Source organism: Tyto alba, unplaced genomic scaffold, assembly GCF_018691265.1.
Source record: "Tyto alba isolate M040663 unplaced genomic scaffold, T.alba_DEE_v4.0 Super-Scaffold_21, whole genome shotgun sequence".
Lineage (NCBI taxonomy): Eukaryota > Metazoa > Chordata > Aves > Strigiformes > Tytonidae > Tyto > Tyto alba.
Genome location: NW_024881295.1, coordinates 4308994 through 4336200, shown reverse-complemented (window position 1 = coordinate 4336200; position 27207 = coordinate 4308994). Strand labels below are relative to the sequence as shown.

At 37.7% G+C, this 27207-nt stretch overlaps 1 protein-coding gene across 1 annotated transcript; it reads left to right on the top strand.

Annotated features, from left to right (window-relative positions):
- MRPS35 (mitochondrial ribosomal protein S35) lies at positions 1-25874 on the top strand. Its single transcript, XM_032995076.2, has 8 exons — positions 1-261; positions 2363-2403; positions 3625-3792; positions 4183-4243; positions 7301-7440; positions 11961-12070; positions 13857-13926; positions 25355-25874. Exons 1-8 carry the CDS (start codon positions 102-104, stop codon positions 25631-25633), a joined length of 1029 nt encoding a protein of 342 aa, XP_032850967.2. The 5' UTR covers positions 1-101; the 3' UTR covers positions 25634-25874.
- The last annotated feature ends 1333 nt before the right edge of the window (positions 25875-27207 follow it).

The window sequence follows — 27207 nt, the reverse complement described above, 5'->3', positions numbered from 1 at the left end:
CTGCTACGATTCGCCTTTCCGACTGTCTCGGCCCGAGCCGGCTTCCGTCCTGCCGGCAGGCTGCTCGGAGGCGGGGGGCTGGCCGCGGGCAGGCCCCTAAGATGGCGGCCGGCAGCGGGGCGGTGCGGGCCGGTGCCGGTTACTGGGCCGTGCTCTCTCGGTGCTGCGGGAGGGTGGCGGTGGCGCCGGCGCCTGCCTGGCGGGGCGCGGCTTACTCGTCCGTGCCTGCGGTGAGCAGCAGGGAAGGCCAGCAGCGGGAAGGTGAGAGCGGCCCGGCCCGCTTCGCTCCGCGGCGGGGGTGCAGCTGTCCGGGGGAGGGGGGATCGGGCTGCGCCTGGCTCCGGGCCGGCGGGGCCCCGGGAGCGGGTGGGGAGCTCAGGCCCGTGGCCCTCCTCCCTTCCCGGCTGCGGGCGGCTCCGAGGAAGGTGCTTTGGTGCCGGAGAGCTTTTATTAAAAAAAACAAACAAACGAAAAAAACAAACCAACCAACCAACCAAGTTAAAAAAAAAAAAAAAAAAAAAAAAAAAAAAAAGCAAAACCAAAACCCAAACAAACAAATAAAAAAACCTAAACCACCGAACCTTTATGGTAAAGGTGACAGATTTTGGCAGCGCAATACCGTGAGTAGTCTGAAAAAAGAAGAGAGGAGACTGGTGTTTGCCAGACAGATTTTCAGCTCAGCATTACAGTGGTTCAGTGGAGCCGCAAGGCATTGCCTGGTTTTAGGTATTCCAAATGGGAATGTAATCGTTAGGTAAAGCATGTGCACTCGTGTTAAGTGTTTGATGTCGTGCCTGGCCTCAAGCTGGGCTGTTCAGGCTGTTCTGAGTGCAAATGGAAACTGTTGGCCAGTGTTGTACCGGCATTTTTCCTAAGGCTGGGTGGACGTTTCTCACCTGCAGGTTGAGGAGCTAGCTAGGTTGCTGAAAGGGCCTGTGAGTGATGTCTGATGTTGGGGCAGTGCAAGAGTAAAAGGTGTCCTGACCTGAAACTGTAGATGTTTGTTAACAGAAATAATAAGGTTAGTGTGAATGAAGTGTGACTGTGAAAGCACCACAAAGATGTCAGATCAAGGGATAAAAGACTGCTGTGTCTTAGCCGTTGCAAAGCCACATATGTATTCTTCAGTTTAACTTTTTATATACTAAGAAGAGGAAGAACATAATTGGATCCATAAAAATATGTAGATAAGGAAAGCTTAAGGACTGTGAAATTCACAAGTTTTTCCAAGGCTTATGTGGGGTAGGACTGTAAGAGTAATGAGGCAGAAAGAACCCAAACATCAATTCCTAAATCCCTTTCCTTAGTTCTTGATAAATATACATTGTATCTTAGTGTAGCAACGGTTAAAAAACAAACAAACAAAAACCGGCCAGCTCAAACAGGGCACTTGAAAATAAGTATCATCAGATTCATCTTCATTTTTGTGACTATTAAAAAGGCCACATTGTTTTGGTGATGTTTTGTGGGGGTTTGAAAGTGATTAAGGTAGAGTTTGAGGAGGGGGGGTGAAAATTAATACAAGTGAAGATCTCAATTTAGATTGAAAATTTAGTAGTATTTGGTATCTTCATGCATCCTTATGAGTCTCTTACCACAGTTCCAACTGAAGTCAGTTGCGTAAAAGGTTGAGCCAAATGGTGGCTGAGCCCTGCTAAAAGAGAATAAGCTTTTTCATTTTGTTGCATCTTCTCTGGGACTGCTCAATAAGACAGAACAACATGGTAAAATGGAAGAAAACAAACCCACAGGTTTGTTCCCCATCCCCAGCTCAACAAGAAAAACAGTTCAATGGGCTAACTGTTTTTATGGAAGTTAGATGAGCTTGAGAGTGGTACAGAAGAGGGTGTGAAGATGTGCTGTCAGAGGGAGGGAGTGAAGCCATGGGATTCTCCTTTTGGTAATTGTGAACTATTAGGTTTAGCTGTCTTGTACTGCTGGTGGAGGGTGATTTGTGACTTAACTGCTGTGGGGGAAAGAGAAAAGAAAGCACAGTTGTGAAGACAGAAGTGTACTTTCACTCATTTTTCTTTCCGCCTGCATCAAGCTGGAATAAATGATGCTTGCGAAATCATTTAGGCCTGTAACCACCAAATTATTGTTAACCTGTTTCTAGGATGGACCCAGACAAAACAGCTTGCAAGCTTTTTTTTACCTTAAATTTCAAAAACTATATGAGCAATTTGCAGTATGAGTATCTGATCTTCTTCTACACAAAGTCTGGGAAGTATTAGTGTATACTGTCTTTGTGAAAAAAAGGGAAAAAAAAAGTGTACAGAATTATGCTGCTTTTTTTTTTTTTTTTCTTTTCTTCACAAAACCATATAATAATTTGTATTGAAAATGTTTTTTTTTCTTTCAGCTTCAACAAGAAGAGGCAGGACACCACAGATCATAAGATCAGTAAGTACCGAAACTATTTGTAGTTAACTCAAGCATGTTTGGAAAAGTTTTCTAAGCTATATGTCTTAACAGTTTGTACAGGAATCTGGCCTGCAGTCAAAACCTGGTGAAACAATCCACTATGACTATTCCAGAACCAGCACCTAGCTTCTTTAATCTCCCAGCTGTTTTCAGTCTGTGTTCTCATAAAGGCAAAAACATCAACAATAACGAGGTGACAGCTTGTATTGACACCATGTACTGGAGATCTTAAAAGTGACTTAAGGTTACATTTAAAATGAAAAGAAACATTTTAATGTTGTTTTCAGTATGAAGCTGCAGGGATTCATAGTTGTTGCTTTCTGGTATAATCGAACAATCTGATATTTTGCATAAGTGAAATTGTTCTTGCACAGTAGAATTAAAACTGATTTCTGAACATTTAATCACTGAGAATTTTCTTATTTATTGCACACATAAATTTCAAAAATTGTATATGATGTGTTATGATTTTTAATTGCAAATAGTAAAAGTGGACCTGGCATGTATTAAATTTTTGTTTAACTTCCAAGAGCAGATTTAATGACACACCAACACAGTCAGACTAGCTGATTGAATGTATCATTTGTCTTTTACCCTTCTAAATTAGAAATTAAGATTTTTGGGGAAAGAAACAGTGACTTGTTTGGGGTTTGGGTTTTTTTGGTTGATTGGTTGGTTTTCTTAAGAGCATTTGACTGAAACCTTGGTCAATTATTGGAAGATATAAGCTATTTCTGTAATATTTCCTCTAGTGGAATTTCTGTATCAAGTAATTTCAGAGGATTTAATATCTGTTTCTTTTAATGTGAACTTGTTCAGACTTTCAGAATTCCAGAATTTCAAAACTCATTCTCTTGCCTTACATCAAATGCTTAGGCACTTTAGGAAACAGAGTTTACAATTCAGTACTGGTTTGATTCCCCGATTTATCACAACGCAGGAAGATGGCAAGTTCTTCTTTCTAAGCATTTCTGAAATAAAATGCAATTGAAGATTGGGAAAGGTCTGCTACCCAAGATTTGAGAAGCTATCTTTTAAAAATTCCTTTACAAATGAGCACTAACTTTTGATATAAAGGTGTCTTGAAATTTCCAGCTGTGGGAATTTATTCCTGAAATAGCTTTTTGTGTGTGTTGCTCCTACTTTGTCTCATAAAATAACGCGTCCTCCATCAAACTTTTGTAATTTTCAATTTGTTAGCATTCATCTCCCAGAACTGAGAGGATGGCTGTTGATCAGGACTGGAGCAGTGTTTATCCAACAGCAGCTGCGTTTAAACCCGCCTCTGTGCCTCTCCCAGTTCGAATGGGTTACCCAGTGAAGAGAGGAGTACCTCCACCAAAAGAAGGAAACTTAGAACTTATAAAGGTGAGACATATGCCACTGGTGTGTGGTAACTTTTAAAATTATTATTCACTAAGACTGCACTGCTTTGACTGGAATATTTGTGTTGGATACTGTTTTCTGTTATTAAATAGGGTAATACTCTGTTTAATTTCTAAATTGTAACAAATACAAATGTAAGTAACGAAACAAATCAGGAGACTTTTAGGATTATCACACCTGCGACTTTTGCAGTGGGGCTAACTTAAGCCTTGTACTAAGTCAGACTTGAGAAGAGTCTTCTTATCTGAATATTTTAAGTTTATTGTATTACCTTTACAAATGTTAAAAGTGTAATCAGATTTCAGTAATGCCCTTTATTTATGAACAGACAAAAAACTATTATTTTGGTAACTCTTCGTATGTTTATTTCAGATTCCAAATTTTTTGCATCTTACTCCTCCTGCAATTAAGAAACATTGTGCAGCTCTTAAAGGTGAGGGTTTTTTTTTGGTTTTATCAGTTTTGGGTATTTTGTGTTTTTAAAAACAATCTTGCTTGGAGTTTTAAAAGAATGCAAAACGTGACAATGTAGACATGGTTCACCTTTGAAGCTGGTTATTTGTCAGGCTTTGGCTAGTATTGTATGCTTTCTTGTTGCTGCAGTGGGTCATACAGATGGTAGGCAGATATGTCTTATAAGATTTTCAGCACACCAGTAAAGACTTTCATTTTACCTTTCCTAATCTAATGAAGAACAAGAGTAGCTCTGCCAGATGGCAAGTCAGTGATGAGAACCTGACAAGGAGGTTAACCCTAGGAGAAGTGGAGGCATAAGGGGACAGGGAGGCGATAGAATTATAGAATCATTTAGGTTAGAAAAGACCCTTAGGATCATAGAGTCCAACTATTAACCTAACACTGCCAAGTCCACCACTAAACCACGTCCTTAAGTGCCGCATCTACATGTCTTTTATATACCTCCAGGGATTGTGACTCAACTAGTTCCTTGGGCAGCCTGTTCCAATGCTTGACCACCCTTTCAGTGAAGAAATTTTCCCTAATATCCAATCTAAACCTCCCCTGGTGCAGCTTGAGGCCATTTCCTCTCATCCTATCACTTACAGCCCTCATTCAGGTAGTTGTGGAGTGATATGGTCTCCTCTCAGCCTGTATAAGAGATGAGAGGCCTGTCTCAAGTTGCCTGTATACAAATGCATGCAGCAGAGGAAACAGGAGGAATTAGAAGTCTAAGGAGACAGAGAAATGCAGGGTGAAAGCTTGGATGACAGGTACAGACAGGGATGGTGTGGAGGATGAGCTAACCTGTACCCAGAAGAACAGCTCAGATGCAGAGCTTTGCAATGAGATGCATAACAAACTGGTTAAGAATTTGAGAGTCGGGATCAGAGGAGAAGCTGAAAAGGATGTCTTGGTGGACGTCTGCCACAGACTGCTTGGTTGAGGAGAAGTGGATGAACAGCTGAAAAAAGCCTCACAACTGCAAGCTTTGGTTTTGATGGGGAACTGCAGCCATCTCAACATCTGCTGGAAGGGTAACAGGGTGGGATGGAGGCAATCCGGAAGATTTCTGGAGTGTGGTGCAGATAATTTTTTGATGCAGATGCTGGACAGACTGTCTATGGGAAGGTGCTGTGTTGCATGTGTTGCTCACAAGTATGGAAGAACTGGTTGGAGCTCTCAAGGTGGCTGGCAGCCTTAGTTGTGAAGATTGTGAAGTTTAAGATCTTGAGAAAAGTGAGGAAGGCACATAGTGTACTGAAGGCAATTTCTTGATGCAGATGATCAACGAGTTGACTAGGAGACACGTTCTATTGGGTTGTTTGTTCGGAAATAAGGAAGAACTGGTCAAGTATGGGAAGGTTAGGGGTATCCTTGGTAACAGTGGTCATAAAACTGTGGTGTTTAAAATCCTGAGAGAAGTGAGCCAGCTACTCAGTGGAACTACACTCTGGACTTCAGGAGACTGATTTTGGTTTATTCAGGAATCTGCTTGGCAGATTTCAAGGAAGGACTCTCCTGGGGAGCAAAGTGGCCCACAAGAGCTGGTGGATGTTTAAGTTCAGCCTCCTTAAAAGAACAGGAATGGTCTATTCCAGTGTGCAGAAAGTAGAGCAAGTGTGGTGGAAGGGACAGCATGGGTATGCAGGGAACTCCTGAGTGGCCTGAGATGTAAAAAGGAACTACACAGAAAGTGGAAGCAGGTAAAGGCTACCCAGGAGAAACAGGAGATTTTTGCCTGACCATTTTCAAGAAGGGCAAGAAAGAAGATGCAGGGAACTGCAGGTTAGTCAGCCTCACTGCATTCCCTGGAAGATTATGAAGCAAACCTTCATGGAAGCGATTTCCAAGCATGCAGAAACATACTTTATAATAACCTGGATAACAGTAGAGAGCACAACCTCAGCAGGTCTTCAGATAAGAATGAATCGGGGGAGGAGTGATACGCTGCAGAGCAGAGCTGCCATTCAGTGAGATGTCAGTAGGCAGGAAGAAAACCCACTGCAAGGACCCTCATGGAGTTAAACAAAGGCATCTGCAAAGTTCTGCATCTGGGGTGGAATAACCCATGCAGTATTAAGAGCATGTGGAGGGGGGCGAACAGCTAGAAAGAAGCTTTGCAGAAAAGGCTGTGTGGAGCCTGGTGGGCACTTGAAAGTTGAACATGAGTCAGCATTATGCCCTTGTGGCAAGGAAGGCTAACTGCATACTGGGTTGGATTAATAAGAGTGTAGCCACCACATTCAGGAAATTAATTAATTTCCCTCTGTTCAGTGTTGCATCCAGTTCTGGGGTCCGCAGTGCAAGAAAGATGTGAATCTGTTAGAGGAGGGCCACACAAATGACCAGAGAGCTGGAGCACCTGTGAAGAAAGGCTGAGAAAGTTGCAGCAGTTCAGCCTGGAGAAGATAAAGCTCTGGGGGGACCGTACTGTCACCTTTCAGTGTATAAAGAGGGCTTATAAGAAAGAGAGGGAGAGACTCTTTACCAAGGTCTGTGGTGACAGGACAAGGGGCAACAGTTTTAAACTGAAAGGGGGTAGATATTTAGGTTAGATATAAGAAAGACATTTTTTACAATGAGGATGATGAGAGGCTGAAACACGTTGCCCAGAGAGATTGTAGATGCCCCTTCATTAGAAGGGTTCAAGGCCAGGTTGGATGTGTCTTTGAGCAACTTGATCTAGTGAAAGGTGTCCCAGCCCATGGCAGGGGGGTTGGACTGGGTGATCTTCAGAGGTCCCTTCCAACCCAGACCATTCTATGATTCTATTGGGCTGCTACATCTGGAGTGCTCTGTCCTGTTTTAGGGAACCCAGTACAAAGAAAGACATTGAAAGTCAATGCAAGTCTAGCAGAGACCCTGCTGTTATCTAAATGAGTATGGTTTCTACAAGTAGTATTTTTAAAAAGAGAGATTGCAATAAATTCAGGAAAAAAGAAAAAAAAAAAAAAAAAAACAAAACCAAAAACCCAAACAAAACAACAAACCCAACAGATATTACTTGGAGTGTTTTCTCTTTATTATACAGATTTCTGCACTGAATGGCCAAGTGCTTTGGACAGTGATGAGAAATGTGAACAGCATTTCCCTATTGAAATTGAAACGGTAGATTATGTTTCATCAGGGACATCTATTCGTAATCCAAAAGCAAGAGTGGTGACTTTAAGAGTAAGTAGTATTTTTGGTAAATGGCCTTTGTTTCAAAACACCAAATGCTTGTTTGTCTTTTCAAAACATGTGCAAATATGGTATGTTGTAGGGTAATGGTTTACTGAATGTCTGAATAAAAAGCAGTGGATTTTCTTAAGTATATTGAAGATTGTTAGAACTGAGGTTGTAAGGTTATGGATACATATTTATAATGAAATCTAAGCTCTTTTATCAACAAAATAATGTACCTTCTGAAGAATCCACTTATAGAAAAAGTTGTAAGTGCCTTTGTACTCAGTGTCTTGCTTAGACTTTTTCACTGCTAATTTATAGACTCTAGAAGTGCACAGGTATTGAAAGATAGGTCATATGAATGCAGCACTGTTAAATATGGAGTTGGCCAGTTTCCAGGCATCAATCTGTATGCAGTAGGAGCAGCAGCCTTCTGATCATAGGATTGTGGGATACTTGAGGTTGGAAGGGAGCTCAGGAGTTTTCCAGCCTGACCTTCTACTCAAAGTAGGGTAGGTATGAGGTCAGGCCAGGTTACTTGGGACTCTATCCAGTTGGGTCTTGAAAACCTTCAGGGCTGGCAATTGCACAACCTGCCTGAACAACCTGTTCCAGTGCTTGCATGTCCTCATGGTAGCAAAGTTAAGATTGTGCTGTGGCTTTTGAACATGCCTTTTGAGATGAGATTTGAGCCTGTCGTAAGAGCAGCAGCAGCAGTGAGGTCAGTGATAGTTGTGTTCTTACTCTGTCAGTATAAGGGCTAAAATACTGCATGATGCCACATGCTCACAACACTTATGCAACATCTAATCATGGCAGCTTTGAAGGGTAGTAATTCATTTTGTCTGTAAAACTCTCTACTTTATGTTGTAAAACCTTTTGGGCTGAAATTTAATTTGGCCTGTCATTGACTTAAATATGCATTTCACACCACTGTTAGCAGCAACTTCACCACCACTTTTGTAATCATTGCATATTAGAGTTCAGCCTTTTGCTTTGTAGTTCAGATCCGTCCTCAAGATCAAGTTTTCACAAATTTGTATGCTTTAGAAATAAAAGGAAATGGGGTGTATTTGTGAGAATAGAAGCCCCTGACTTCATGCTGACTTGTGAATGTGTGCAGAGGAGGCACACATTAAGCCCCCCCTTACTCCCATACTCAGGTGTCTTGGATGGAGTAATACTGACATTTGCAGGTCAGTGCTGGGCTTGGTGTCACAGGCAGGGGGAAGAGCTCAGCTGCTCAAACAGCCTTGAATCTCCTTCCACTAGAAACAGCAGGTGCTGAGTGTATTTCTTGCTTTCTAAATCATGAAAAACATTACTAGATATAAATGTCTTCTATTAAATGTGGCTGTTGAGACACAAGTTGTTGGACTAGGGGTTGGCTATGCTGCAGTGGAGAGGATAATTCAAAATGATACCCAAATAAGCACGCCTATGTTACCCAATCTAAATCTGTCCATTAATGTTAACTGGTCTTGGTACTTACAAGGCTTTATATGGATGTGTATTATGTATGTATATTAAAAAAAGAGGGGTTGGAGTGGGAGACAAAAATGGAGCAACTATCCATGTGCTTTTTCAGTTTCTGATGTTCAGATCCCAGACTTCATTAAGAAGTTCTTCCCCTGATTAATCCTCTGACAACAAAATCTGCCTAGGGAGACATAAGAGAAGGATTTAAAGGTGAAAGCAGGTGGCACTGGGTCAGATAGTGGTTGCATTTGTATCAGTGATGGGGCATTTACTGTGCACTGTGTTGCAGACTATGGTGGATCTTGATGGTAAGATTTCCTTTTTTAAATATTGTTTAAAAGTTAAATCTTTTTAATCTTAATTTAAAATGTATGGCTTTTTTTCTACCAGGTATCATACTGGAGATGTTAATTTTTCATTTCTTGTAGCCTAATGCCATAATTTCTTGTCATGAAATTTATCCTAGTCTGTTCCCAAGTGTAAGCATCCACATTGTGCCAGACAGCATACTACAGGATGTAAAATGAGGCTTTTTTAAAAATCAACTGCTGTTCTTTGTGAAGCTTTAACTTTTGTAAAATTCAGCATAGTCTGCAGCATTGCAGCTAACAATGACAAGCTGTCCAGTTGCTATCCCATTTTGAAGCAAGTAGCCACATAAATGTTTTTCACTTTAAAGTGATTTTGGATTAGTAAGAACAACATAGTTTTTGTGATCCTGTAATATAGGCAACAGACTGGATATCTTTTTGTTTTTTTTATAGGAAAAGCAAGTCATGTGGAATAAAATCATAGCTCTCTTAACAGTAAATTTTGGATGATCGTACTGTGTGAAGGCAGCATAATACAACTATGATAATGCCATCCTTTTAAGACAGTGAAAAAAGTACTACTCAGTGGAATTGTTTTGCATTGTTGGTTCAAGCAAGCTAATGCTGGACATTGGGGCTGGAATAGCTCATTAAGTTTAGATAATCATCGTCATAGAGTGCTTAAATGCACTAGTAGTTGTATGCTTACCAGAAAGCTGTGTCTGAAACCCTTTAGAGTTTGGAGCATTCTTTCTGTGAGTGTGAGAGAAAGACAGTGTTAAGAAAATGCATTTTACAAGAAGGTGTTTCTCACCAGTTTGGGTGAGCATTGTCAGCCAGCAGTGAGGGTAGGCTCTTCTGTAAGGGAAGGTGATCCGGGGGCAGTGACCTCCCCAAAAAGAGTGCAGCTGCTACCTGAGCAAGGTGAGCAGGACAGCTCTGGTAATAGTAACCTCATCTGTCCAACAGCCCAGTAATCACATGACATGTTCATAAGGATAAGGAAAGTCTGAAGTCAAAGGGGGGAAGTGGATCAGGATTAGGTCTAGTGGCAGGAACTAGGAACAGTCAGCAGTCTGGTGATTGTCAAGACAATCTGTAGGGATGCAGCGGGTGAGCTCAAGCCGGGAAGATGAGGGGATGCCTCGGGCTGGGGTCAGTGTGGGCCATGGCTAGGCCCAGACATGGCTGCACTGTGGCTCAGGCAGAAACTGAAGGGGCAGGCCCACTTCCTCACAGCTCCCTTTTTTGTCACCACTGATTCAAGTTAACATGGCTGTATGGAGGGGCACTGTACGTAAGGTAGCCTTGAGTGCAAGCTGCCAGACCCTGACAAGGGGTTGCCGTGTGTGTTAGGGATCTTGGAAGTATAGTGCCTTCAAAAGGGATTGTTGATGGTCATTTTAGGCTGAACTGAAAATAGAGCTCTTTCCTTGCAGCTTGACCGTTCCCTTAAAGGCTGGATGCACCTAACAGGTCTGATAGAATTAGACTTGACAAAATATGAGCCAAGGAACAAAGCTAGGTGAGCTCCTGCTCACCAGTATTCCAGACATGCGTAATAAATGAGCATGTAATTCCTTAAAAAGGAGACATTTTTCATATAATCTATGGAGTGAGGAATGTTACAGTATTTTTCAAGATTAGAAGTTTTAGTATTGAATTCCTGTTGTCTCTTCCCTTGTCATATTTAGGTTTAGTACTTCAGTTTTCTATTTGTTAGTAGTAGGATTTTTTCTTTTCAGATAGTACTTATTTTCCTCATATTTATTGAAGCTTCTGATTTCATCTAGTCCTTAAACTTTTGTTAGTTTTTCTGATGCATGTTTCTTGATTTTTGAACAGTTCTTTAGTACAACAATGACACAGTAGAAAGAATATAGAGGAAAACCAAACAGTGGATAAATTAGAGATTGCTATTATGTCTTCATGTTTTTAATATTTTTCAGCAACTCTCACCTAATAGAAACTTATGTTTCTAACACTATATGTCTTTAGACCATTAAGGTTCACAGCCTTCTTGTTTGCTATTGTGTAAACAGCTAAAACCAACTTGCTTTCATTTTTAGATTTATTGCATATATAAACTAGCTTCAGGCTAACTTACAGGGTTTTTAAAAATAAATACTGTTTATTTCTTGTATACCTGATGTTTGTGAGTTTTCTGACACTGGAACAAAAGACAAGCCATTCACAGTATTGTTTGATCAATTATGTGAGGTCAGGCAATTTTGGTCCATTGTATGGTTATCTGTGTGCATCTTTTCATACTTCTGTTAATCTCCCAGTAATGATTTTGAAAATCCTGATTTCTTGTCTCTTGAATTGATGTCTTTTTTACTCTTTTGGATGCTCGTAATCAGTATCTTTTGATATATTTTAGTATTAACCTTACTGATCTGTATTTGAAAAAAAATTCTAAAAAATTTATTTTTCCATACAAAATATATGTGAATATGAAATACAGCTACAAATGAAACAAAAAAGTTTGAGTAGACTGCCCCAACCACTCTGATATTTGGATGAAAAGAAATTTACTCTTTGAATAGTCAGATTATACTTGCCTTTTTTTAAGACTTTTGACATGTGATACAATCAGAAGAAATTCTGAAAATTCATACTTAATAGTTATCCTTTTTAATTCTTGATAAAAGATGCGGCTATCTCAAAATACTTTCAGGGTGCAGAGATTGGATTTATCCAAGTAATTAAAAGTGTTTTCTCTTGTACTTGAAGGTTAAACTTTCTAACCTGAATTTGGATGACCATGCAAAGAAGAAGCTCATTAAACTTGTAGGAGAGCGATACTGTAAGGATACGGATATGCTCACAATTACAACGGACAGGTACGGTTACAAGGAGAAAAAAAATGCCTGTAGCAATGGTTACACTATAGAAAGGGCTGAGTGTCTTCCAGTAATATTAATTATAGTCTTGGTAAATTATTATATTTTTAAGGCTAAAATATGACTTAAACATACCAGTACTCCTGTTATTAACTGTTAAAAATGTAATGGACACACCACATAAGGTCAAACCCAATATTTGTTATATATTGTTAGTTGTTGAAGCTCTGTATTTAGAAGTCTCAGATGTTATTTTAAAGTAGTTGTCATGTTTCCCAACAGAACCCATGGTTTCTGTTAGTTTTAACAATGATCTGAAGAGATTCTGGCAAGAAAAATTACATCGGTGACCAGACATTTCTCGATATTTTGATTTTCTAGGTAGAAACAAATCACTAATTATTTACAGTTATGTTCAGAAGGCTGCATAGGAGAAATGTGTTTTCTGTGTTGAATTCTGAAGTGTTTAAGAGAACATATGTATGTACCTAAATTTACAATACACTTTAATTCACACACAGCTGGTAGGAAAAACATTATTGGTAGTCTTTTCTGTTTGCATGCTTTTATTAGAATTCTTTTTCCCCCTCTTAAATTTTCTGTCCTTTCAAAATGATATACTGTCTTATTCTACATAAAATAAATACAAAATGGATAAAATTGTGCATATCTTCTTTGACCAAACTTGGAAATCTGGGTAGTTTACTGGGACCACTTGTGCTACTAACAGTTTCATTTCCCTAGTGAGACTTATTTTGTGGCTAAAATATTAGGATAGTTGAAAGGACTTTTACCCTCTAAAGCACTTGTGAATGGTCTCATTTTGTGTCCCAGAAATAACTCTTAAAGTGCCTGTTGATATTTCACTTTAATTTTAGTAAAATCTAAGGCCCAAGCTCCGAGTAGTATCCATTTCTTAAGTACAGGATTTCCAAGGCTGATATTTAGATTACTTTTAAACAGAGACGCTTTCACTATGAAAGAAATATGAGTCAAAAGCTTGAGTCCTTTTTAAAGTTTATTAGCTAGAATAATCATAGTCCATAGTCATTCAGATGCGTGTTTTGTAGAGTGTCTCAGGTGTAGTCTTGCATGATTCTATTTGTTCTGCATCAAAAAGGGGGGTAAAGGAGCCTGCAGAAAGACGTGAGTGTGAGAAAGAGGCAGGAGGTTATGGTTGATCAGCATGAGGAGGAGATAATTGTCAACAGATTCTCAGCAGAAGGTTTTGATGACTAGTTTTAAGAAATACACTGGTTTTGCAGAACTGTGTCTTATCCCAAAGATTTTACTGGTGATCCTGTTCCGACTTACAGCTACACTGACTTAAACTTCTCTTCTTAAATTGTTGGCTAGATCTCCTCTTCTGAACTGTATTTCATGGCTGTTTTCACTAGTCATCCTCCTGCCTTCAGCTCTGGGAGGGGGGCGGGGGGTGTGAAAAATGAGATTTTAAGGGAGTTCAGGCTTAATGTGTGTTGGATTCCACTTTGGCACAGTGGACAAAAGTTTTCAATGCTTCCTGAAGATCTGTAAATTCTTGTATTTTGTACATTTTTCCTAGTGACTTGCAGATGCCCATTCTTCCCTGTTCTTAATACTGAATCCTTCATGATGTTACTCTTTATTATGTGTAGTTCAGAAATGCTTGTGAATCAAACACACATTTCCCTCAGATTCCCTACATTAAAAATTAGAGATTTTGATCATAAGTTTAACATTTCGTTTAAAAGTATATTACAGTGGCTTGATTTCAGAAAGACTAGCTATGTTTATGAATTTTCAGGTGTCCGCTAAGAAGACAGAACTATGATTATGGCATACATCTCCTCACAGTTTTGTACCATGAATCTTGGGTAAGCAATTGCGAATAACTCGCAGTAACGCACGCGTGCTCTCTAACACGCTGTCTCGTAACTCACAAAAAGTTCCATCACTGTGCACATCTTAAAGTAAATTATTTGATTCTTTCCTTCTTCCACCTCGCTTTTCTTCAAATTCATCCAAGTTGCATCTGTTTGAATCTTAATTCTCCAGTCAGTTTAGGGGTCATTTCTTCAGTTTAACAAGTGTGATTCTGTTGTTTGTCTACATAGTTTGCCTCTTTTCAGAAGTCCTCTAGTTTTTGAGGAATCTTTTATTAAGATTCCTTCAAAATACTTTGTTTCTCACAACTAGCCTAAAATTGACCCTGAGCCTAGCAGAAAGCACCTTAATCCTAAGGATTCCTAAATGTACTTTTAGTTTGGCAGCACGCTGGGCTGCCTATGCACAGTATTCAAATATGAACTGAGTGCATCCAGAGAAATGGTGTACTCTGTGGTTATCACCTGTTATCTGTTCATTTTTAACAGCAACCATGTTTAAAAACAAAAGCAAGTATATTCCAAAAAAAGCAGAGGGGTGTGTTGCTGGCTTTAAAGCTATGAAAACTAACATACAGCACTGTGTCTACATTTTGCCTGACTCCAAACTCTTATCTGTTACTTAGAATCTGTCTTTTCTTGGGCTCTTCTTGGGCTGCCATGGCTGTAATTTGGAAGTATTCTGCTTCTCAGGTGCTCTCTCATGCATCTTGTCTCGAGCTGGAAGGAGTGAGGACTTAGGCTTCTTTTCTGAGCTCCTTCTTGCTCAGAAAAGGGACATCCTCCCCACCCTCTGTTAGTTTTAGGATTTCATTGCATCAGAGTTAGTGTCCTGAAAAATATAAAAAATTATTGTGACTCCTTAGATAAATATTTCTACAAAACAAGTGTAATGTAAACTTTTGTGTAATCATTCAGGATATGGCGTGTTTGGCATTTTTCCCAGTAGTTCATTTTATTAAATGATTATACATGTGAAATATCCTATGTAAATGTATTAAAGATACTATTCCAATTTATTGATAATTTACTAAAATTCTTAAGTAGTTCTCTATATATAATCAGATATCTTTGGACCACAGATTGATTGATTGATTGTTTGTCTATTTATTTATTTATTTACTTACTTTTACAGTGAATTCTTCATGGTTGCTTCCTGTATTTTTGTGGTTAATCATGTTGGTTATAAGTATTGCCTTAAAAAATTTTACAACCATTTTTTATAGAAAACAAGTCAACAATCTGGAATGAAATTATTGGTTAAAACCCATAGTTATGTTTTGGGTAACTTTATTTAAATGCAGTATGTTACTAGTCACGTTGTTTGAGACAGTGTGGAAGTGTTCATCATCAGTATATTTCCATAGAAGATGACGCTTAAGTAAGTTGTAGCTGATTAGCTATGAAAATTCGTACTGATTTCAGTTGTCCCATAGTGTTTAAATTACATCTCCGTATTTAGCATTTTTACAAATTTCAGTGTCCTTGATTTTGATCCTTGCAGTGCTGACATAAAAACAATTAGGAGGATAAGCTCTATTTACCTTTCACTGGAAATTGCCTTGAAGGGTACATTTTGTAATGGTTGAGTGCATCAAATTCAACTTATACCGACATCTTAAAAGATACATTTACTTCAGATTTCAAGTGCTTTGTACACATGGATGTTTTTCTCCCCAACAGCATTACATTGCGTTACAAATCTTAAATTAATGACAGAGCAGTTTTCAGTCTTAAGCAATGACAAGACAGCTAGACACTGCTCACTTTATTAATTCCAGACAAACACCACATCTGTCCTCAGCTCTAGCATTACTTAGTGATGGAAGGCAGGGCTATACGATACTGCTACGTGAGTGTTCAGTGTGTATTGAATATGCACAAGTCTCTTGCCCTTTTACTACCTTTCAACTTCCATGTTAATATTTGATGAGTTCATCAGTCAGTTGTAATTGTCTTTGATTTCCATGAAAAGTTAATGGTCTCCAGAGACATCATTTTTTATTTTGCGTGACATGTTTTGTTTTGTGTTTTTGTTTGTTTGTTTGTTTGTTTTTTCCATGATCAGTGGTAATGGCTTTTAATAACTTGCTGAAAGATAGTTTGGATGCATTTTGTTAAAACATAAGCAAACAATGCATGGTTTATTTTAATTTTTATGAACTTTAATATTGGAGAGGGGATGGATGGGGCTGGTCTTCCATGTAGACAGTAACATCAATCCTGCTTACAAAACTAATTTCAAGATTTGATGACTTTTCCAGCACAGTAGTGCCACACTGTTTTCATGCATGTGCATGATGGAATTCAATAAAAAGATGAGAGCAACGTTCCATTCTTGCTACATGAAGGGAAAGCTGTCTGCATGTAAATTTTGCCCTCAATCCGGAAAACTTTGCCTACTATCTCTCTAAACATGGCATAACTCTATAATTTATGTTAATAACCGGGTTACTGAATTTTGTGAACAAGCAAGCATGTAAATATATAAAATAATTTCAAGTGTAATTATATTTTAATTACTGGACATGCATGATTCTTATATTACAGTTGTGAACTAGAGCATCTGAGTAGTTCAGGAATCTGAAACCTTTTTAAAAGGATGACAGTTCTTTGTGGTTCTATTGGGTATGTAGTGAATTATGTGCTATGAAGCTCTTGTGTAGAGATGCATTTCCAACAGAAAGTTATTCCTAAAGTAGTGAGTGTGGAGAATGTAATTCTGGCTCATCTGTCTCCTTGCATGCATGCTTAGAAGACAGAATTTATTACTGTGTCAACAGTAGCCTGTATTACAAATTTTCTTCTGTGCTTTTCCAGTCTTAGCTTCAGTAAAAACCCTGGGCATCCACAGCTCCGGAGGAATTAGTTTGCAAGAATAATTGTAATGGTGTTACAATTGAAATATGCAACAAGCATGTGCAGACAAAATAGAAGGGAAAGTGTGGGGGAATTACAAACAGTTGGTACAGGTGTTGCTCTGCTTCAAGGCTCTGAATTTATTGTTAAGAATGGATTTCTTTCTTGGGTTGGGATGTGGGGAAGAGAGTTTGTTTGCATTTAAATAAATGAATAAAAGGTTATCTTAATTAAATGTGGCAAACTGGTTTCTGAGAGGTTCCACAGCCAAAGCGAGGGAAGCATGTTGATAGGTCAATGCACTGACTAGCATTTTTATCTCCTCTAACGTGCTAGAAATCAGTAGATGATGTGAGAAGACAGACTAGCCAAATGGTGAGGGCTTGGAAGATATGTTGGATGATTGAACCTGGTGTAGAGAAGCTTTCACCAAGTTCAGGTGGTTTTTATATGTGTGTAAGAGCTCCCTTATTTGAATGCAAAGGCAAATAAGAAAAAGGGAAGGAATTGAATGGAAGAAACAACTTTACTTGATTTTTTTTTTGAGTTTTTTTGTTGTTTTTGTTTGTGGGTTTTTTTGTGTGGTTTTTGTTTTGTTTTGTTTTGTTTTTTTTCTTGTGGAAGGAGTAAATGAATGTCTGTTTTGTTTCAGTTTTGTGAGTGTTAAGAGGAAGAAGCAGTTCCCATACTGTGCAAGGGAGGGACAGGGGAAAAGAATTGTCAGACTGTGGATAGATGGTGAAAATAAAGAGTTAAGATGAAGAAGCTGACAAAGGTGTCAGAAGTGCAAAAAGATACATTTGTTACTTGGCAATGGTGAGAGTAGCTGAAGCTATTTGATTACTTGTAGAAGTGGGGTGCTACTGGGTAGCCTTTTGGGCTACATAACCCCAACGAATTGGTAGTTAAAAGTAGTATTGCATTTGAAACTGTACTATCTTTCCTGTGTTCTCCTGTTCACACAGAATTGCCATCAATGGACTTGACCATGCAAAATTCTGCAAAAGCTGAGGGCACTCAGGACCTTTCAGGATTGTGTTAGAATTTAGCAAAGCACAGTGCAGTGTTACCAGTTGGTATTTGATCTGTATTTAAGCAGATAAACCCTCTTTATTTTGAAGAAAGAAATGTGATGATTTTCTTTCGTCCTCTAGAATGCATTCCTGTAGAGGATAATGCTGCCCTTGCTTTTGGCAAAGGGAATCTATATTTTCTGGCAGAAAAAAAGTAATTCTTGCTTGTTTGTTGTAATAGAGAAAGTGAAGGGAGAGAGGAGGAAAATCATGAATTCATCCTCTATTCTTGATCCGTCCTCTGTTATCACAGGTTCAAATGAGATACACTGTAAAGCAGAAAAACTATGGGAAGTTATTCAGAATATTGGCAACATATTGGTTGATTGATAGCACTTGCTTGGTAAGACAGTGTGCCCTTTCTTGAGATGGATCTGAATAGTGGGAACAGTATTAATCAGGGGTCTACATATTGTGTTCTTGGTTCAACCTATTTGAATTACAGGTTGGCTAATAAAGTGTGTAAATCTAATGGAGAGCTCAATTTAGTTGTAATCTTTGTGATTTACAGAGATGGATAAGAAGCAGGAAGTGTACCTTAAGATCCTAGACTGATGCATTTGACACCTTAGTTTTGATAAAAGCAGATAGGTATCAGGCCCATGAGCTCAGTTATCTTTAAAACATTCAGATTTTAAAATTTAAGAATGTTCATTTATTTTCTTCTTTCAAAATACTTTGATATTTTTTTCTTCCTGATTAATAGTTTTCAGGTAATCAATTTATTTGTGTTTTATTAGCTTTTAGAATGTATTCAGTAGATACCTGACTTGCACCATCTGATAAGAATTGAACTTACTTTCATTGGACTTTTTCTGTGATTCCTTTCAAATTATCCCCCAGGATTGTGCCTGGATTGAATTAATCAGTGAAAGGGTGAGATATATTAGGTAGACTGTTAATCAGCAGCTCAGATCAGTTGTATTTCTACTACCTTTAAACAATGGTACTTCTTGAATACTGTAACATCTCTCTGAACCTGAATATATTTTGATAGTATTAAGTGGTTTTTAAAGCATAAGAGTTTGCTGCCCTCAAGTGGTTAAAAAGATCATAAACTGATTTCTTGATATTTTTCTCAGTTTAATAGTTTATCTCTAAGAAATAAAGTTCTGTTATGAGTTGAAAGCAGGAAGAAGAAACAAGTAGAGCAGGAAGTTAATTTTCCAGTGAGGAAAAACATCCATAGTCATTATAAAGGGGGGGAATTGGGAAAAGATAGTGAGGAGGAAATAACAAAGTTGTTTTAAACCAGTCAAGACTACAGAAAGGTGCAGCATTTTTCCTTGCTTCAATTCCACACAATTTTCAGCAAACACAAATGCAAAATGATGGAGAGTGGAGGATATCATTCTGCATTACACAGCTGAGATCTTGAAAGATTAGTGAAAAGCTGCCCTTGCATTTTCTATTCCCCAGTGTATTAAAGTAAAAGGTCTAATCTGACATAATAACAGTAGAGTAATGCTGTTCACAGTTTTGAAGTCTCTGATGATTTTTCTAGTTGTGTAGTTGCAGGAGTCTGATAAAAAAGATTCAAGACTTAAAAAGAACAGTAAGAAGGAAGGAATATAGAAGTAGAGGTAAGTGGAAAGTGGTTGCTGAATATGTACAGTAATAGCCAGAAGGCCTTCTGGGTGCATCTTTTTGCATTGTAGATGTTAATAGGACTTGAAATGAAATCACAGGGTAGTTGAAGCAGAAAGGTGAGGGAAGGAAAAAACCCTGAAGCATGGACAGAGTGACACTAGAGGCTTAAGTAAATTTATCTATGAACCCCAAAGCTTTGAAGTTTGAATGACTTTTAGGAAAGTGTCCCACATTGCTTTTGCATTCCTTTTTAAGTAGAGCATTCAACTGCAAGGCACTGGTAGGGTGGAGGGTCTGTGTATGTATGGAGCTAAATGAATATTTTTACATAACCATTGGTGATAATCCTAAAATCCATTATACAGCATTTCTCTAGACTTCAGTTATCACTTAAATTATATTGTCTTTTTTTCATTTGTAGTAATTTTAAGCCATTACGAATAAGCATAATTTTTATCACTTCGGGTTGTGCCAGGAGAACTTAGAAACAGTAGAATTTTGTAGTTTTCATAGTAGGAGTTTACCTTGTAATTTAGCCTAAAACATATGAAAGGATACAAGTCCCATTTTGAAACCTACACGGGTCTCTAGCTACTTATGTTTCAAAAGTATACTTCATGTTCTGAACACTCAGAATGTTACGACACGTGGGTTGTAATGTTAAAATGAGAGGTGAAGTGAGACACTCTTAACTCTTGCAGAAACTCTCCCTGGGCAGAAGAAAATTTAAGATTCATTGAACTGAAAAGGAGGGTTAGTAATTAGTGCCTGTACCTGGGAGAGACAGATTTAGAACTCTGAGCACCGTTTAGTGTAACTGAAGACTGCTTAGTGGAAATCTTCTGACTTTGAGATCTTAGAATAGTGAAGTGTGATATAATTGTGCCCTTCCTACAATAGTGTTCTTTCTCAGTATGTCATTATATACCATTTAAGTAATGCAAACTGAGGCTGAAGTAAGGGTGGTCTCTAAATGTTGTAATATATACTTTGTTTTGAAGTATGTATTGCATTTCATTGTGCATTCACCAGTGCTCAAAATCTAACAACTTGAAAGAGTCGTCATCATTAATGTGAGTCAGAAAAGATAGCGCTAAGTGGCATAGTAGATGTTAAATTTAATAAACTTTTTTTGAAGATCTGAATTCAAACATTTAAAATCAAAGGAAAGAGTTTTGCTGCCAGGAAATGTGTATAGTAGTGAAAGAAGGTTAAACTTCTTTGTACCTTTTGCTTGGAACCACAAAGGACAATCATTCAAGCAAAAGTTGAATTAAAAACTGACTTTGTACTATTTCAGACTCTTGTAGGCTTTTTGCAGTACCTTGTGTTTAAGCCCCATGCTTCTAGTCGCCGGAGAAACAAGGCTCCTGTTTGATGCATAAATATAATTTCCGCAGCTGTTTAATTTTCAGTCTAAATGTTGGAGTGAAATTAAGTCTAATGGGGCACAGATATTAACAAAATGAACAGAAAATCATCAAAGATTTGGACCCTTGATACCAGTGATTTTTCTTTGAGATCAGAACCTTATCTGATCGGCATTCAGAAAACAAGCAGAGTTAGATAAAATACCTTACAAACTCCCCTTTTAGACGCCTGGATTTTCCAGAAAATACATGCAGCCTCTTCAGCCCAGACAAATTACGTGTTGTCATCATATTTGAAAGAAGAGATCTAGATGATGATGGCTGCTGAGGACTCAAGTCAGTGACAGAACCAGAGCTTAAGCCTGTGAGTATCATTAAGTATGAGAGCATCTCTTACATCCAGTATTGCTTGGTGAGGCAAAGTTCTGTTTGTTCTTCTCTGCTTGTTCTCCTTTTGTGTTTTACATTTGTACCTTACTGGAATGTTTAGTCCCCAGCCTTCCTCCTGATTTTCCTTGACACTCTAGAGGCCTTATGTGCCCTGTGCCATTGCTGCGTCCTAGAAAATAATGTTCTGCTCATTAGAAGAATGTATTTTAATCTACCCTCCACCACCAAGCAATTAACATTTTTATATCCAATCTCATCTGATACAAATATGTTTTGCTTCTTTACAAACTTATGTTGATATTTAAGTTGCTAGCTAAATAGTACAGTTCAAAGTTGTAATATATTCAAAGAGATAAGCACATAGTTGTTTTGCAACTCCTCTTTGGACTGATTAACCCAATAATTTGGAAAATGCTAGCATAACTGTCACTTACTACCTGAAAATCTGTAACTATTGTACCACACAGAGTATCTTTTTTTTCAATACAGTACTAAGGAATAGGTGTATTTATTCCAGGCTATACAGAGTTTGAAATTTGGCTTGCACCTTGAAAGAACTTTTCTTACTCCGCAAAAAAAAAAATCCCGACAATCTCCCACTAAAATACTATTTGCTAAACAGCATTACATTTTTAACTATTCAAACCATTGACAAGAAAATTAACAAATGTGAGTCATGTTTTTAATTGCCTTGAAGATTTCTGTGTACCACTTACAAATTATAGTTAAAATCTTTTCCCCAAAAGAAACACCAGAGAACTGACAATTCTAATCTTCCTCCCTATCACTGTGACAGCAAAATTATGAAAGTTAAACTGGCAGAAGAAACATGAAAAATTATGGTGAAATGCTTAAGTGATAAAAAATGGTTTCATTTCCTTCTGTACTTAAAGGTGCAAAATAAATTGAAGCTTTTTATTAATGACTTTTATGTAACAAGCAATTTCACTGGCCAGAGTACTATCTTAGTATTTTATACTGTGTCAGCACTTCAGATTAAGCACTGTAAAGGCTTGTAAACCTCCCAAAATACTGGCTTAATCTGTAGCATAAAAGATTTGCTTAGAACAAGTCCTTATTCTGTTTATGGCATTAAAAAAATAATTCTCTATATTTGCATTAGGAAGTGTAAAAAATAATAAAATAAATCTTCTGTGCCTCTAGTAACAGGTTTGTGATTTTTTTTTTTTTTTTTATTACTTTGTTGTTGTTGTTGTTCTTACTGGCAGTTTTGGTAAGAGAAACAGTTTAAATTATCAGCTGAGTCTATCTTCAGCCACGATGGTTAATACTGAGATTCTGTCTTACATGTGATAGAACGAAGCAATCATTTTTAGTGAATTCACTGAAGAAATATACCTTCTTGATTTTTATTCTTGTTCACCAAGGAGGGATTCTAGAAAGACATTACACAATCCACACTTGTATTCCAGTTTTCATGGTTTTATTCTAGTTTGCAAGACTCTTACTGCAGTATTTACTAACATTTTAAAATTGTAGGGAACAGAAGTAATCAGCTAACAGAACTTTGAGTGATGAAGACCTCATTTTTTAAGTTTCTTTCATTGTTTCATTATTTTTCTTCATAACACTTTAAACTGAGACTACAACACTGGTAACATTTCCACTAGTCAGAGTTCATGGGGGCTTGTCTACATAGGGTACTTTTTCAAATTAAAATATAATTCCAGAGTCACTTTTTCTCTTGCAGTGAAGCTGGTTGGAAAGGTATTTAAGTTTCACTCAATACAGTCAGTTTGCAAAAATCTGGTTTTTATTCAGTTTCCTGTTTGTGATGTATGTCTGGACCTGTGTACAGTAGGATAGCTTTTCATTTAGAGGCACGGCCACCAACATTGCAGCAATGGATACTGGCTTCTTGTAGCAGGGCTGAGGAAGGGATTTTGAAATCTCCCCCTACTGTCAAATCCCTTCCTGCCTGACTCCCCCCGGGAAGTCAGATTTTATTTTAAGATCCATTTTGACACACATTTCTGCTGGGAAGGACTCCAAGAAAAAAATACTTCACAGTTTCTTTGGCCTCCTTTAAAATCTTGCTCTTTATTACTGAAAACACAGGGAAATCTTGATCTGTTTATCAGCATGCATCTCCAAAATCCTTCAAGTTAATGTGTGCAGGGAAGGATTTTACTGAAGAGAAAAATGTAATAACTGTAATTAGTTCTTGTTGTCTCAGTTATAACTTAAAGGAGTTTAAAAACCTCACAGTGATCTTTTGTTTGAACTTCAAACATGAGTTTGGTCCTGGGAGTGACCAGGGGCAATACTTGTATTCCCTTACTCTTGAGAAACCCTATCCCTGTGAGAGAAGCTTTTGCTGCAGAATTCTTCCGGAGTTTATGAAAAAAATATCTTGGACAGCCATTAGGCAGATAAGCAAGGGATGTGTAAAACAGGATGATGTCGTTAATTGAAAACTGCCTCCACATTGATTTGCAGTATTTTTCAAACATACAGAAATATTTTGCTATACCCATTTGTTCTGCTACTGTTTTAGCAATACAGGCTACAGTATGTGCTTTTTTTTTTTTTTTCCCCTCTAGAAATTGAATAAGGTTCTTTTACTTCTGTGTTTATTGTGTCCAGGTTTTAATGTCAGTCATACGAGCCTTTTAGCAGTGTTAATCACTGTTTCTGACTAAACATTTAGACTCAGAGATTTAAAAGACAAGCGATTCCATTTACCAGGTTCAGGATGCAGCAGTTGTTAAAGTATTTTTAAATTCAGGTAGACAGACTCAAGCACAACGGTCTGTCGGGGAAAAAAAAAGAAATCTTGGGTCTTAATTAAAGGTTATTATATATTGTGGTTTGACTGGAGCAACCTTGTTGACTGGTAGACAGAATACTTTAAAACAAATGGAAAGCTACTGTCCTCCCCTCCCCCCCCAAAAAAAAACAACAAAGAAACAAAACAAAACAGGAAAACAACAAAGGGAAAAACAAACAAGCACTTTCCTGTGAGCATGATTGCTGTAGAATAGCTAAAAATTTACTGAAGAGCCCTTTCTGGCAAGGGATTAAAAGAAAAAAAAAATAAAAAAGAAAAAAAATCCATGTGATGCAAATACTTTACTATAATGTCTCTTTGAACTTAATTCCAGAGAAATAAGTTTTATTTAGACATGATTTCTACAACAAATGTAAGAAAAACATGGCCACCAAAAATACTTCAAATTGTGATTCTTAATTAGTTGAAATAAGGATACTATGTATTGTTTACATCAATAAAGTACTAAATAATTACAAATATACAACTAAATATACCATCTACAATATATAAAAATACAAATATATCTACAAAGCATATATATTTACCAAAGTACAATACAAATTAAATATAGAAAAAATAGCAGGTTATAACATTTGAAATATCCCTTAAGCAGTCTGTGAAGCTAGAGGAAGAAATGTTCAAAACCAAAACTTATAAAGAACAACTGCACAAGCCAAGTATTTACAGGCACTGGGATGATGTTGTCTGTCTGTGTCCAACTTTTGATTCTGTCTAAACTTGCAACACTAATTAGTTAAAATTAGCACCTTGTGGATAGAGATTCTTTTGAGGAGCAGGAAAGCAGGAAGAGGAGATGGATTAATTGGTGGTGCTTTTCCTTACGAGTCACAAGTAAAACGTTTCCCAGATGCTGAAGGATTGCTGTCTCTCATCCTGTGTTACTTGGTATGAGCCGTCTGACTTCGTGTCCTATAGCCAATGCAAACATACCAGGGCCATAATAGCTAGGTGGCTACTTCCAAAGCTTGAGCATTTAGGGTTATTTAAAACTATTACTTTTACAAAGTTTTTTGTTATTCATTATGTATTGTCCCTAAGCTTTTATTCTTATTCCGACTTGTCTAGTTTTATCTGCCAGATACATCAAGAACTTGGTAAGTGGGAGGAAAGAAACTCATTCCTCACAGAAAATGTGCGGCAATCTGGCAACTTTTGAACTCTGAGTCTTGAGTTACAAGCCTTGTACTTTAGAGGAGGGGAAATATCTTCCACAACAAATACAGTTTTTAAAGTGAATTGAGATGAGAGATAAGTTTCTTCAGATTATTGCAGCTTTGTTTCAGTCTTGAGTAGTTTTGAAGATGATGTATATTTTCTTTCAGAAAACTGAAATGTGGGAGAGTGAGAAGTCTGAGGAAGACATGGAAGAGTATATCTGGGAAAATAGCTGTTCTCAGAAAAATGCCTTGGATACACTACTTCGAATAAAAGCCTCCGAGAATATCAGTAATGTAACTGAGGAAGAGCTGCTTGCATCTGAAGTGGTTAAGAATTACAGAAACTCTGTAATTGCACTTAAAAATAAAGGTGAAACAGAAAATAACATGTCTCAGTATAAGGAATCCGTGAAGAAACTATTGAATATACAAGCATTAACATGAGAGCAGACTCTGCAGGTACACCTGATTATTATGGAAATATTAAACTACTATGTTAATATTTCTATACAACATGGATATATAATTATTCAGAACCTTAACCAAAAATATGAAACTTGATGAGTTAATTTCAATAGTAATCAGATTTTTCTTTACCACTGGATTTTCTTGTAAACATAAGTTTCCTGTCCATGAATCTTGTTCTTTGAATAAAGTATGTTTTGAGTCATATTGGTGACTTGAACATTCTAGTCTGTGCTTTCTTAGCTTGGGAGATTGTGGTTCAGTCCTGTGCTTAATCACATTCTGACTTCTCACACAACTCCTTTTTGCGTGTATCTTAGAGCAACAATGTCAAAAAGAATGAAATGACTTAGGCTCCCAGTTCCATTAATTAAGATTCTGAAAGTTGAGTGCTCTAAACTTCCTAAATGCTTTTCAAATGTCACTCAGATTTTGCTCTGTCTGTACCCCCTATCTGTAAAATAATGTTGCCTAAATAGTTTAACTGTTGGAGAGGTGCTGAAGCACACTGAACAGTGTGAGGTTCTCTGTTGTCGTCGGGAGGGCTAACAGATAGCCTGAGTAAAAATACCTGTCTAAAATGATAGAATAAAATAAAGTAGAAAATGGGATGGTAGTGTGGAGGTGAACTACCAGTTACTGCCAGGATACCTAAGTACAGGGGAAGGAGAGAAAGAATAATGCGAGTTGCTGAAAGTGGGAGCTGACCAGTAGTGAGGCAAGTATATAGCTCAAATAGGAATGGACTGAGTCTTAGTCCCTGAGGTCTGCAGATTGTCTCCTGAATGTACCCAGCTTCTTCAAGATAAAAAAGCATTTGTAGTATCTAGCTTACTGCTGCGAAGAAGGAAATTATATGGATGTTTATCTTGTATTTGGTAATTTGTATTTGAAAATAATTGATTTGAAACACTGGAATCACAGGCAACTTTTATTGCCTTCTCACAGTCAAGGAAAAAACCAAACCAAACCAAAACAAAACAACCTTAATATCACCTTGAAAGGACATAAATAACTATTTTTGATTTTATTGTAGCTTCCTGGCTTACTAAGATTTCAGCTTAGAGAGAAAGTCTCAGTTTTCTGGAAGGGGCAGAGGGAGTTTTTATTCATCAGACTTAGGGATTCTGCATAGCTATAAAAGAACCTAGCGTGTGGCCCTGCCAGCAGCTCGCTGAGAGGAAACACCATGAGAATAAGGACATTGAAAACCAAAGGGAATTGATTTCTGCGGTGTTCTGTGTGCCTTAATTCACCTACTGCTAGGATTTCTCGTTTGTTTTGTGTTTACATACAGCCAAAGAGTGTATGTATTCACATTTCTAAACACATTGTCAGTTTTGGAAGGATTCTTCTGAGGTAGAGATGTTTTTGTATGGCAGGAGATTGAGTTTACTGCAGCTTTTTACTCCCTACAAATATTTGCCAGAGCTGTAGCTAAGATTGAAAATGCTTGTCCTGTAGTCCCCATTTTGCACTTACCAACTTGGTTATTTAGTGGTCCTTTCTTTTAGATTTGTATTAATGTGAAGTTTTAGCAGAAGCTTAATATG